Source organism: Ovis aries, chromosome 24 (assembly GCF_016772045.2).
Source record: "Ovis aries strain OAR_USU_Benz2616 breed Rambouillet chromosome 24, ARS-UI_Ramb_v3.0, whole genome shotgun sequence".
Taxonomy (NCBI): domain Eukaryota; kingdom Metazoa; phylum Chordata; class Mammalia; order Artiodactyla; family Bovidae; genus Ovis; species Ovis aries.
The window spans coordinates 30954740-30969610 of NC_056077.1; the positions used below are offsets into that span (position 1 = coordinate 30954740).

Consider the following 14871-nt stretch of genomic DNA (forward strand, 5'->3'; position numbering starts at 1 on the left):
CTGATAAGGGGTTGGTACCCAAAATGTATAAAGAACTCATAGAACTCAATATCAAAAAAATAAACAACATGATTAAAAAATACATAGAGAACCTAAATAGGCGTTTTTCAAAGAAGACATACAGATGGCCAATACGCACATGAAAAATGTTAACATCATTAATCAGCAGGGAAATGCAAATCAAAACCACAATGAGATTATCACCTCACACCAGTTAGAATGGCTGGTATCAAAACAAGAAACAACAAGTGTTGTTAGTATGAAGATTACACAAAAAACTAAAAATAGAACTACCATATGATCCAGCAGTTCTACTTCTACTTCAACAAACAGTAACTCAAAAAAATATATATGTACTCCTCCTTTCATTGCACCACTATTTACAACAGCCAAGATACGGAAGCAACCTAAATGTTCACCACCAGATAAATGAATAAAAGAATACTATACACTGACACACACATACAAAGGAAGACAACTTAGCCATAAAGAAGAATGAAATCTTCTCAGTGGCAGCAGCACAGATAAAGCGAAGGATACTATTCTAAGTGAAATAAGTCAGACAGAGAAAAATGAGTACCATGTGATTTCACTTATACATAGAATCTACAAAACAAAGCAAAGAAACAAACGAAACAGAAACAGACTCATAGACGTCGAGAACAAACAAGTGGTTGTCAAAGAGCAGAGAGGCGATTGTGGGAGGATAGACAAAGTCAGTAAAGGGAATTAAATATAAACTTCCAGTTATAAAATAAACATATCACAGGAATGTAAATGAACCCATAGAGAATACAGTCAATGATACCGTAACAATTTTGTATTTTGATAGATGAAAGCTGGATTATTGTGGTGATCATTTCATAATGCATAAAAATATCAAATCACTATGTTGTACACCTGAAACAAATGTAGTACTATATATTAATTATATGATGCTGTGCTGTGCTTAGTCGCTCAGTCATGTCCAACTTTTTGTGACCACATGGACTGTAGCCCGCCAGGTCCCTCTGTCCATGGGGATTTTCCAGGCAAGAATACCAGAGTGGGTTGCCATGCCCTCCTCCAGGGGATCTACCCAATCCAGGGATTGAACCTAGGTCTCCCACATTGCAGGTGGATTCTTTACTGTCTGAGCCACCAAAGAAGCTCAAGAATACTGGAGCCTATCCCTTCTCCAAGGGATCTTCCTGACCCAGGAATCAAACTGGGGTTTCCTGTATTGCAGGCAGATTGTTTACCAGTGAAGCTACCAGAGAAGCCCATATTAATTATAACTCAATTTAAAAAGAAAAAGAAAGATGGTTAGAATCCTGAACTTACCACCTGTGGTGACTAAAGGGTAATCTGCAGCTTCTGGGAAAAAAAAAAAAAAGGAAGAAAGGAAAGAAAGAAGAGGGAAGGCAGAGAGAAGGAGAGGAAAAGAAGTGATGAAAGAGACAAGAGAAAAAAGAAAAGAAATGGAAATTTCCCAAACTGAGTATGCTAATCACAAAAGGTAAAATGGTGTTATTTCCGGGAATGCTCTTCAATGGTTACCCAAATTACCTTTTTTAGTAACAGTAGAATTATTTTCTTCCTCTAGTAAAAGTTTTTTGCAAATAAATCAAACAGACTGGGAGGAAAAAAAGAATACTGTCTCAATCTGTTAATGTTCCCCCTACTTGATCTACTTTAAAGGAAAGTTTTAAAATGTTGCTCTCAGGTGCAAATATGGGTCAAGGATCCTGTTCTATGACACATTAGGGAGGGGTGTGAGATGACCCCAAGAGGGCAAAAGTGGTTCTGTGCCTTGCTGGCACACTGAGGCCAGGAGAGTGGTTAGAACGGGTCTAGAATGCTGACAGACCCCCTTAAGAGGCAGGTAGTGTGTGCTCATGGAGGGTTTTCCTCTAGAAATCAGAAGGAAATTTTAATTCCTTTACTTGCCAAGTAAGTGGTGGGTTAGTCATCCCTTCCAACAGGAATAAAATGAAAGAAAGGGGCTGTTACAGATCTCACAGGTGAAAAAAAGGTCCACATTTAAGTACGTCATCTCCCAGTTGCAGCATTGCCAGACTAGTTCTTTCATTTCTAACACTGATACTAAAAAGTATTATCACTTCCTTTTGTAATCTATTGTTTCTAAGCTGATAGACACGCCCAAACCACCTTGTAATTCTTTAAAACACATTTTAAGTCAAACTAGAAAACAGAACAATACTATAAAGCAAGGCTCAAATATGTGTCTGCCGAGAGAGGAAAAATGCTTGGATATTCACAAAATGATGTGAAGGGATGTGCTGGTGAACTGAAACTGGACTCAGGGGACGTGTGGTCTGGTGGTTTCAGTTTGTTTTCTAACTTACGTCGCTGAGCCTTTCCCGGGAGCTGCTCCTGTGGAAGCCTTTGGATTCTCCACTGGCGCTTTCACTGTCACTGTCCCTGCAGCTGTTCTGCCCTGGCTTGAGCTGAAGGAAGAAGAAAAGAGAAAAAAGAAAAGTGTCAGTGGTCTCCTCACACAACTGCTCCTTCACCCTTATTCTTCAAGCCTTATCAAAAATGAACACTTAAGGTCCTGATCTTTAGCATTTTTTTCAGCTTCTGAACAGGGCCAGGCAAGCCGCTGTAGAAAGAAATGTAGAGGATAGTAAGATAAGTAAAACATTTAGCATAAAATGTCAATGTAGACAAAAAGACCTGCGCAAGCCTTAAACAAACACTTGAAAAGTCTAACATGAATCTTGGAGGGTAATCTTCCCTGAGATTTTTCCAATCCAGGTTTCACCAGCTATGATTTCCATCTTATTCTCTCTGTCCTCTTACGGACAAGAAAAAAAGAAACAACAAAGAGAACAAAAAACAAGTTTTTCTTTTCCTAAGAGAAAATGATGAGATTCTTTATATTATCCTTTAACCCCTAGGGAGACAATGACCCTGTTTTTCAAGATAATATTCTAAAGGTATTTTAAAATACCAAATTAAGACCTACAGCTTAAGTAAATTAAGCCAGCCTCCATTCAACAACTATGTATTAAGTATAACATCTGAGACTGAAAGTAAAAACTAGAGATATGGTGCTTATTGACCAACTTAAACAGTCTCTGCTGTTTAATAGCTTGACAAAGCTGTTACCAGTTTCTACACATTTACTGGCTCTGATTTTCATGTTCAGGATGTTGGACACATTTACCCAGATCAGATTTTCCACTCAAAATGAACAAACACACATGAACAGCAAACCATGAGTCTATATAAGACTGAGTCAAATTCACATGGACCATTAGTCTGTGATGTTATCACCAACTACGTTTGCAGAGAAGCCAAGCAATGCGATGCAAGTTACAACACACAGCCCCTTTACAATGTGCTCACTCTAGCAAGAGAAAGACAGAGCAGGATAAACAGAGTCAGCAACACAATGAAATACATACACGCTAAATGAAAACCAGAAACGAGCCAGTGATGTTAGGGGGAAAGGTAATCTCTGAAGTCTTGAATTGTAAAAAAAGATTAAGCACCTATGGCTGAAAGGACAGAAGAAAATACTCTTTATGAGAGAAAGTCAAAAAGAAAAGGCAGGGAAACCAACATGCTAGGAAATGATCAGGAGTCTTATTGGAATTTAAAAAAACAAAAAACAAAAAACTTCTTTTGTGAGGAAATACGAAGAGGGAGGCATGGGTCAAAAAATGGGCAATGTCAAACAGAACACAAGCCCCTTATTTCTGGGTAGCAGGAACTTCAGAGAGCAGAACAGGTAACAGGTACCAAACATCTTGGCTGCAGATTTTCATGTGGCTCTGGGACCATGGGGGAAGATGAACCAAGAAGAATGGAGAATGAAATCAAATCAGCATCCCTTGTAGCTTTAATGTGCCTCTTTAAAGACTGCAGTTCAGACCTGACTTTTGGTCATACCATCTAATCAGCTATTGCCAAATCCCTGCTATGTAAAAGGCATTCTTTTTTTTTTTTTTTTAATTTCAACATTTCTACAAATCCTCTTTTATCACTTCCTTCTAAAATCCCTTTCTCCAGGAAGTCTTCTCTAATGGAACCAAGAAAAATGATCCTAATTTTATTCTGTATCCTCCTGAGCCCTTAAGTACTTAGTTTCCTCCTAAGTTACTGTTAAACCTGCTAATTCTAAGTTAATTCAGATGCAAGCTATATGAGCCTTTTCTTATTACTATGGAATAAAAGTTCAGAATACTATCATTCTCTTCAAGTTTTCATTTTTATACTTGTAATAAAGGGGAATTTAACCTAAAATGAACATCACTTCCTTTCAATTTCCTGAACATGTCAAGTCCATTCCTGTCCTGTACTTTTTCACACTAGATTTTCTGTCTGGAATGCTCACTCTCATTCTATCTGCACTTTTCAGGTCAAAGTTTTTTTTTGAAGCTCAGATATTATCTCTTCCACCATGGTCTTTAAAGCGTTCTTCCTCTATATATTTATTTTTTGACATATGCTTTCAAAGTCTAGCAAGCATCTCATTTTTCATTAAATGCCTTTTATAATTGTGATATAGTTTATCAAGTTTGAAAAGGCCTGCATTAAATATATTTATACTAATGATAAAATCTGTGTGCGGAATGTAATTCATAAACAAGTGTCGGAACTCTTATCTCATTGGATCTCTGAGTTAAGTAGAGGCAGGTAAAACTAGCTCCAATGCGTGGAATGGAAAAATAAATAAATAAAGGAAATCTGCTTGGAATTAGCGAACAGATTGAGGACTAACCCCATGTCTCTACTGCCTACTGCTATCTTCATTGTAATTCATAGTGCTTGTTTAAATGTTTACATTTAACCTGGAAATAATGATTCTGTGGTAGATCAGTATTCTCCCATATAATTTATTTTCAATACATCTGTGGTAACTTTATTCACAAAAAAAATCTTATTAGGTAACATTTGATCAAATAATGTTTATAAAAACTAAGTCCTCCAACTTAGAGGAGAAATAAACATCAAACTGGCAATTCAGAGAATAAGAAAATCAAGACTTTTCCTAATGCTCAAATGGCTTAACAAAATCTGGACTTTCCATTTGGGTTTCTTCCATGTTTCTTCATGGAAGGAAAAGGATGACTTCAACAAGAGACCCCAGTGGCCCTGATGTAAATTATCTAAATGTTGACTAAATGTTGATCTAGGCTAAGAGCAAAACCCAAGAAAAACTCAGAGGAAGCAGCTTACTAGCCCTTCCTTATGTCCTGCCAGCAAAAGCACTTCAGTGAATTCTCTTCAGAGAGCCTTACATAAAATCCACCCCTATACCACCTCTTTCACCTCCAAAGCCAGGCTCAAGTTTAAAGGAAACTTAGGATTTTAAGCTGTCAGACAGCTCAATATTTCAAAGATATAGACTGACTACAGTAAGTACTAAAGCTAACCCACAAGATTTCAGGCAAAGAAGTATTCCTTCCTAATCCCATGAATACATTTAAGACTGGCATTTTCAACCACATCCAATGGATCATTCGGGGTAGCATAACTAACTCAGAAGTTGTAATCCTTCACCTGAAACTCCCAGCTATTACCTACAACCAAGAGACATTACAAAGGCCAGGTGCTGGCTTAAACATTTAAAGACCTAAGAAAAATCAATCTGCATGCATTGATTTCTTCTAGCATTCACAGCAGCTCTGTTATAAGGAAGTTTCAGCTATAAATGAAGCAGTGAAATTTTTTACTATCAGTCTTTAGATATCTAAGGACCTCACTTATTTAAAAATTACTACAATTCACTCGTTTTAGAAGTTTCTAACAATTAGGTATAATATAGTTTAAGAATCAGAACTAAGAAAAAAACAGTGAAAGGAAGCTAGCATCGAGCATGAGTGGCTGTAATACTAGCAGGATTATCATCTTTTGTAAAATATAAGAAGCCAGAGTGTTTTCATTAGATTTCATAGTCAGCAGTATATTTACCATGCTCTGAAACTGTGTTGTCATTACAGAGTTAACTATTATTAATGACTAATTAGAAAAATAACGATACATGGTTTTATTATGGCTAATGAACATGTAACAGAGTCCCACTGCCCCAGACTGAGGGAAGGTGGAGCAATTCTATGCACACCTGGCACGATTTGAGAGCCAGGCTGTGCCATTCTTTTCAGTGTGTATATGGAGAGTTCCACAGATGCAAGATGTTCAGAAGGTGTCATTAACCCTTCAAACAAAACTCACAAAGGGATGAAGTATGTGAGAAGATACCTAAGCCTAGCGCTCTAGAAGACTGATGTGACTGACTTATGCAGTGCCATGCACAAGAACAGCCGAAAGTAATCTCCTACCACAGTTTTGGTTCCTCAAAGCACCATAAATCTTATCTTGGACTGCTGAGTATTCCTGCAGGGATCTAAATGAACAACATACAACATTTCTTGAAAGTGCCAATAAGCACCAAATCTCCTGTTCAACGATATTTTAAAATATACCTCCACTAACATCAAAACAGTTGAGTATTTAATCTCATAAAAGTGGTGTTTTATTTTTCCCATATAAAACTGTCCCCAAGTAGAGAAAGTTTCATAGATTGAGTGGCATTTGACTGTTTATTTCTTAGGTTTTAAAAGGTATTTCGGAGGAGAGGCACAGAACCAAAGTAAATAACTTAATGAAAAGGTTGGACACGTCCAAACAAGCTAGCGGGAAATATCTAGTACAAACAAAATTACAAAGTTGAATAGAAAAAACTTGTTCTTAAGAAATAAATATTGTACTTTTAAATGCACAATAATAACATGTGACAGAAACAAAAATTAAGTTCTGGAAACTAGGGTAGTACAAGGAATTTGTGTGAAATTTCTCTGGGATCAAAGAATCAGAAGTTATACTGTTATTGTTTTCAACAGTTAGAGAAAGAATTTTAAGGATTTCATAATCATAAAATAATCACTAGTAAAATTTAAATACTAAAGTTATTTGCTTTCTAAGTTACTATCAAATGTAAAAGAATAATAATCATAATTAACAGAAATGTAAAAAAATAAGGGAAACAGCAAGAAAGCAAGCATATGGTTATTATAACAATAACATACATGGATTAAGCTCCTTTTTTTTTAAGGCAAGGATATCTAGTTTGTATTAGGTAAAGTAAAAAAAAATGTATTTGTTGGTCATAAAGCACTCCTAAATTTTAAAAGAGAAAAAAAGACAAAATATTAGAAATAAATGGCTAAATTATGTGCCAAAGATAATCATTTTATAGCAATAAAAGTATAATATCTACTTTTTACACTTCTGTTCTTTATAAAAGGAAATCAACAGGAGTTAGAAAACTTTAGCATGCTACTTACACTAAGAAAATAACAGGAAGGGACCCAGGGGTTAAGTGTTATAGAACTCATTTTGACTCAAGCAATACATATTAAATTAGGTAACTTATATAGACCACATCTTCCAGAGTATCCAGGGGACGTTACCACAAACTGAAGATAAAGTAGGCTACAATGAATATCAAGGTACTAAAATTCAGAAACTACATGAACAGCCTTCTGGATAGTAAAAACTAATGACATTTTAAACTGAATATCCATATTACCTAGAGATTTTTATTAAATATAAAGATAATAAAAATTCTCTCCACAATTATAACTGAGTCATTGAAAAAATAACAAACACAGCACTTATAAATTAAGAAAGTGAAAATTATAAATACATAAGTAAAAACATTTAACAAGATCTGTTATTTCTGTGCTAGAGATTAACTTCTGTATTTTCTACCAGATTGGAAGTAACAGAAATAAATAGCTTAACTACAGAGAACAAAAAGTAACACAACAAGAAAAACAACAGTGGGGAAGATTAGAGAAAGGAGATTACAAAAAGAAATACTACATAATGAATTGGAAATTTAAATATTATACAATTAATAGAGTAAAATTGGGAGAAAAGCCTACAAATATGAGACATACTTCTTATATATCTAAGAATAAAGATATAAAAGTCAAAACCCAGAAATAATAGAATAATACTGTGCCAACACAATGTAATAATAATATGATTATCATTACAAAAATGTGATAATGAATATATTCTAAATTAAGTAGTAAACATAATTCTCTGTTGATACTGACAAAAATCATACTAAATTAGCTTTAATTTTTAAAAAACTTTAACAAAATTTGATCCAGAGCTTGAGAAAAAGAATAGTAAAGCTAATCTGTGCCCAAATCTGATAATAACAAAACAAAAAAGAGAACCACAGGATGATCTTAATTTTAAAAAGCTGCAAAACTCTGATGAAAGGCAACAAATTCAACTTAACAATAAATAAAAAATAGCCCACCAAATTCTAATGAATTTTGCAGAAGAATATAAGAATCCACCAATTTTCAAATGGGCACAAGGGAAATTTTGGAGGTGATGGCAAAGTTTAAAAATTGTAGTATGGTGATGGTTGTACATCTGTGTTAATATATTAAACTGATAATGAATAAATTTCATCATATATAATGGAAATATAATGTTATATATAATGAATATTTTAATAGAGCAGTTTATTTTAAAAAGATAAGAATCCATCAGGGTTTCCTGGGTGGCCCAGTGGTATAGAATCCACTTACCAATGCAGGAGCTACAGGTTAAATCCCTAGGTCAGGAAGATCCCCTGGAGAAGGAAATGGCACCCCATTCCAATTCCCATTTCCAAGCCTGGGAAATCTCATGAACAGAGGACCCTGGCGGAATATAGTCCAAGGGGGTCACAAAAGAGTTGGACACAACTTGGCAACTAAACAACAAGAAGTCCCATGATTTTCATTTTTTACTCCAGAAAAGAGTTTCCTGGTTGAAGACTTACCTGATTAAATCAGACTAATGAAGCAAAAGAACACAACTCTCTTTCTTAAAGTCAACTTGGGAGGGGGGTTCATGTTTGGGAATGCATGTAAGAATTAAAGATTTTAAAATTTAAAAAATTAAAAAAAAATAAATAAAAATTTTGTTTTAACCAAAAAAAAAAAAAAAATCTAATCATGGTAGTAAGCAGGGGGCATATCTGGAGGGTCATCTTGGGATCTTGCCTATTACAGTCAGTTTCCAAAGACAAGAAAAGTAGGAACTGCCTCAATCCATGAATCATAAATAGGGTTCCTGGATATGCCTGGATTTGTGAGTGTCATTTCTCTTTGTCACTGATGTCCCCAGATAAATACTTAAGGTATTCCACAGATAATAACATGAAGATTATGTTATTTGCCTGAAAAAAACAGAAACGACTGAAGTACTTACACTGGACTATCACATACATTATTCAAATTTAAACAGGTTCAGTGGACTTCACAGCAATAGAAAAAATTGAAAAGTTAATCAAATAAAGAGCAGAAAATAAGCTAAGATCAATTTAACTATGTAGTCTCAAATATAAACAAAAAGCAATTAAGAGCAACCTAACCAACTTTGATATCCTTCCAACAGACAAATGCAACCCAAACAACAAAACTTAATAATGTTCTATGGCTTATCCAGAGAATCATAACTCTACTCTACGATTTGGCCAAGAGGCTATTATGATACTATCTCTTCATAACTTAATAATGTGAAGGAAAGGGAATGGAAGTGTAAAAATCAGTGCTCATATATAAATAAAATCTCAATCTACAACCTGGGTACTATTTCCAAGTTGAATTATGTTGACAAAAGGCATGATAACAACCTGACTTTTCATTTCCTATCAAAAAAGAAGTCTAAACTATCTGGGGGAAAAATAATGCACAAGAATGAGAATAAAAGGAAAAGCTCATCTATTTGGCATTCCTTAAGTATGACTGTGGACTGAAAAATAAATCTGTTTTCACATAGGTTTAGAAATCCACAATAAACACATGCCATGCAAAAATAACTGGATGAAGGGATGTTTGACTGCTTTGGTACAGTTTCTAGCCTTCTGACAGTGAGATTTTTGATTACCGAAAAGAATTTTTGAGACAGTATCATTTGGTTAGTGAGTAAATAGTGCTGCTATAAAAACAGGAATACATGTTACCTTTGCAAATTAGAATTTTGTCTTTCCCAGATAAATCCCTAAGCGTGGTACTGTTGGATCATATGGTAGTTCCACTGTTAGTTTTTCTTTTTATTGGACTATAGTTGATTCACAATGTTGTGTTTGTTTCAAGTGTACAACAACGTGTATCAGTTATACAGATAGCCACTCTTTTTAATTTTTAGTTTTTTAAGGAATCTTGGTCGTTGTACCAGTTGATGTTTCCACCAACAACATAGGAAGGTTCCTTCTTCACCACACCCTTTCCAGTATTTAGTATATGGAGACTTTGTGAATGGCCCTTCTGACTGGTGTCAGGTGAAACCTCACTGTAGTTCTGATTTGCATTTCTCTAATAATTAGTGATGTTGAGCATCTTTTCATTTACCTGTTGGTTATCTGTATATCTTCTCTGGAGAAATATCTGTTTAGATCTTTTGCCCTCTCCTGTTTTGTTTTTTTTGAATGTTGATGTCCATGTGTATCTTAATGTCTTAGTTGACTCAGGTTGCCATAACAAAATACCAGGCTGATGGCTTAAATAACAGAAATTTTCTCACTTCTGGAGGCCAGAAATATAATAACAAGATGAAGGCCGTTCCAGCATGGTCAGTTTCTGGTAAGAGCTCTCTTCCTGTCTTACAGACAGCCACCATCTCTCTGAGACCTCATATAGAGTGAAGAAAGAAAATTATCATTCTAATCACTCTTCTAATAAAGGATATTACTCATATCCTCTTATGATCTCATTTAATCTTACTTCCTTCCCTATTCCAAATAAATTGAGGGTTTGGGCTTAAACATATGAGTTTGAATTGGGTGGGGGGTGAGCTGAGAGAATTCAGTCCATATTATCAATCATGCACCAATTATTGAGTAGGCTACATTAGGCTAGGCTAGGCTACATTACTAGGCTACATTACTTCAAGGAGGACAGAAATGAACTTGTTTAGGAAACACTATGGTTAACTCTCTTGAGAAGCCATAGTCATTTCTCATAGGTGGTATGGGTTCCACACATACATATTCTAGAGTATTTGAAATCCCTACTATAGACTGAATTGCTGTTGTTGTTCAGTCATGTCTGATTCTTTGCAATCCCATGGACTGCAGCATGCCACGTTTCCGGGTCCTTCACTGTCTCCAGGAGTATGCTCAAACTTGTGTTCACTGAGTCAGTGATGCCACCCAACCATCTCACCCTCTGTTGCCCTCTTCTCCTTTTGCCTTCAATCTTTTCCAGCATCATGGTCTTTTCTAATGTGTCTGCCCCAAATTCATATATTGAAACCATAACTTTCATTACTTTAGACTGTGACTTACTTGAAGATAGGGACTTTAAAAATGTAATTAAGTTAAAATGAGGTCATGAGGGTGGGCTCTAATTGAATCAGATTGGTGTCCTTGTAAGAAGATGAGTCTGTGACACAGGGAGGCATGAGATATACACAGGCGCGGAGAACAGGCCATGTGAGGGCACAGTGAGAAGACGGCCTCCTCTACAGGGAAGAAGAAAGGCCCTAGAAGAAAGAACACCTGCCAGTAACTTCATCTTGGACTTCCAGTCTCCACAACTGTGAGAAAATAAATTTCTGGTTTAAGTCACCCACTCTGTGGCATTTTCTCATGGCAGCACCAACAAACTAAGTCTTTTCTTTAGAGTACAAACATTCCATTTATTATTGTTTCCACCTTACAAGACAATGAATCAAGACAAAACAAACAAACCCAGCTACCTTTTCAAGATTCCCCTTACAAAATAATCCTTAAAAGCATTTTACTCAGTATCTCTCATTTTCCTCCTCCCATTCTCTGTTTAACCCATTCTAATGAGGCATTTGTCCTCAACATGCAATGAAATTGCTCCTGACCAGCTCAATGAAAATAGCTATCAGAAGCATTTGCAGATCTCCGGACAAGAGAATCAAAAACGGTTAAGTCTAAATAGTTAAAAGTTGTAAGTCAAGCTAATAGAGTGTTAAATAAAATATCTTATCCACTGACCTCGCTTAAATGAATGTTCACAATGAAGGTCAGGATTTATGTTAGACTTCTATATGCCTTAAAGTTTCTTGACAGAACGTGACAGTGCAGAACAACCAGCCCCTGGTCTAGGGTCCTTTTCTTCCCATCTGTAGTTCTCTCCCACATCTCAAAAGCCTCACCTGCTCATGGGGTAACTTCCCAGCCAAACCTCCAGTTTCCATCCACATGCTCACTTTACCCAACTACCACGAGCAGTGCCAACTCTGGTCTGACCACATGCATGGCTGCGGTGCAGTCTGCCTGAAGGCAGACAGACCTAGGGAACAGACTGTGACAACCAGATTGAGAGTATGTGGGCTAAGACTTCTAGAGTCCCAGAAAAGTAGCAAGCATGCTGTAAGAGGGGGAGTGGTGGGATCCAAGTGGAATGTAGGGTGGTGGTCCTTTGAACTCTTCCACTCTGGGAAGGGGATGGCTTGAGGACCAGAGGAGGCCAGAGGGCAAGAGTTCATCCTGCCTTGATTTGAAGGCAGTACCAATCATTAATTACCTACAAATGAGAAGCCTAGCAGTCACTGTGAGTCCCCATCTTACTGATCTATCTACAGGAAACATCAGTAGCTACAGTAGCATCGAACACAACTGATCATCCTAAAAGCACTTTGCTTCACTCCTGCTTTTCTTCCCTCCTCCTCTGGCCATTCCTTACATATTTTGACATTAGGTTCCCCCAGGCTGTGTCCTTGGACCTCTTCTTTTCTCAGTCTATAATCACTACCCTTGATGATCTCATCCAGTGTCATGTTTCCAAATACTGCCTATGTGCTGATGATGCTTCATTTGCCTCAATCTCTTCCCCCGATTTTAGTCTCCTCAAACCAGCTGCACCTGCAAATTCACTTAGATGTGTAATAGGAATCTCAAACTTGTAACAAATAAAGTAGTATCTTCGATGTGTCTAATTATTATCAAGAGCAACTTCACCTTTGGCCAAGGCTAAAATCTTTCCCTCTACAGTTACTGCCCTGTTCAAAGCTACCGTCTTCTCTTACCTGGATTAAAACACCTTCCTATCTGATATCCAGTTTGTGCCTTTGTCCACTATGTCCATGTAGCTCTCTCAGGAGCCAGAGAGCTCCTATAAAAAACTAAGAGTAATGACAACGGTCACTCTAATGGCCTACAGAGTAGCCCCCAATCGGTCTGGTTCCCCCATCCTTTCTTTGGACCTCATTTTCTACTCCTCTTTGCCTTGTTCACTCTGTATCAGTTTTGCTGGCCTCACCACTATTTTTCAAATAAGCCAGGCTGGCCCCCACCTCAGGGCCTTTGCACTTGTGGTACTTGTTGTTTAAGATATTTAGCCCCCAAAGGCACATGGTTCACTACTGCCCTTCCTCAGATGTTTACTGAAATGTTACTTTCTCAGTGAGGATTTCCTAGATCATCCTCTTTGCAACTGTTACCCTGCCTTTATAACACCATCTAATGTTTACCTATATTATCTGTCCACTGTCTCCTTCAAACACATCTCCCACCCCAACCACATTGTAACTAGATAAGAAGCTACTTGAGTACCAGGATTCTTATCTGTTTTGTTCACTATTATATCTGCAGAATCTAAAATAGTGCCTACATTAATTAGACGTTCAATAAGAATCTGTTGAATTGGTGGTCAATATGCAGGATCTTTTAAAAAACTTTTTATTTATTTACTTATGGATCACGCTGGGTCTTTGTTGCTGCATGCAGGCTTTCTCTAGTTGCAGCAAGAAGGGGCTGATCTCTAGTTGAGGCTCACAGGCCACTCATTGTGGTGGCTTCTCTTATTGAGAAGTATGAGCTCTAGAGCACATGGACTCAGTAGTAGGCAGGTGGGCTCTAGAGTACAGGCTCAGTAGTTGCGGCACACAGGCTTAGTTGCTTCACGCCATGTGGGATATTCCTGAACCCATGTCTCCTGCATTGGCAGGCAGATTCTTACCACTGGACCATCAGAGATGTCTCTGCATAATATCTGTAGCATGTAAGTCAGTCTTTCAAATTCTCCATGAAATAGCTTTTGTAGATATTAACAAAGAGTATGACTGGGTCTTACAAAGTTAGCCTTTTGGGATTTGCAAAAAAAGAAGCTCAAAAGTAGAGTGGTAACATGAAAACTGAAATGTGCACTAGTTAACCATGGCCTCTCTAATCATGTAACTTTCAAATTCCTTATTCTTCAAAAAGTGCCATTGCTGATTTTCTTCTTGAAATAGTGATCATATGTAATTTAAAATATTTCAGATAGTCAGGTATAGGATTATAAAATGAAAAGTAGCATATAATTGCACTCAGTTTAATAAATCTTCATCATGGCATTTGAGAATTTTAAAAGTACTTGTTCAGCAAAAGGTCAAAAACCACTACCAAGAGAAGTTAATAGCTCTCTTAGTACTATATATGCTTATTGAGGAAATTGCCACTTTTGAATAATTTGGGTAATACGAAGCATTTTAAAAATCTTATTTATTTTACCTTCTAACAAATATTAATATAAAAAATAATTTTCTTATTTTTTTAAAATCAATCCAACAAAAATCTTCTAAGATCCCATATGAAGGGAAGTTACTGTGCACTATCAAACACATTTAATAAGAGTAACAACATCATTTATAAAAGAAACCCAATTGGTTATAGAAATACATACATTCTCCAACATGGTATAAGTTTCCTTTGTCAGGACAACAAATGATCTTTAGTACCAGTTCATACCACTGGAAATGGCAGCACTGACTGAATGAACCCTGAAGTCACACAAGATGATTTCAGTACCGTCCCCACACCCTGCACTGTTCTGCATTACCCGCCTGAATCATCTGCCTGACCTCTGAGGAACCCGAACTAAAGACTCAAGG

General features: G+C 36.6%; 1 protein-coding gene across 7 annotated transcripts in view; it reads right to left on the minus strand.

Moving 5' to 3' along the window:
- AUTS2 (activator of transcription and developmental regulator AUTS2) overlaps window positions 1-14871 on the minus strand; it is a 1205607-nt gene that overhangs the window by 689419 nt on the left and 501317 nt on the right. For 6 of the 7 annotated variants that reach the window (XM_060406299.1, XM_027961997.3, XM_060406298.1 and 3 more), the window contains one exon: window positions 2349-2450. The exons of the other annotated variant lie outside the window; for it this stretch is intronic. In XM_060406299.1, the coding sequence (XP_060262282.1) occupies window positions 2349-2450 (102 nt within the window). The remainder of the gene's footprint in view (window positions 1-2348; window positions 2451-14871) is intronic. 7 annotated transcript variants of the gene reach the window in all.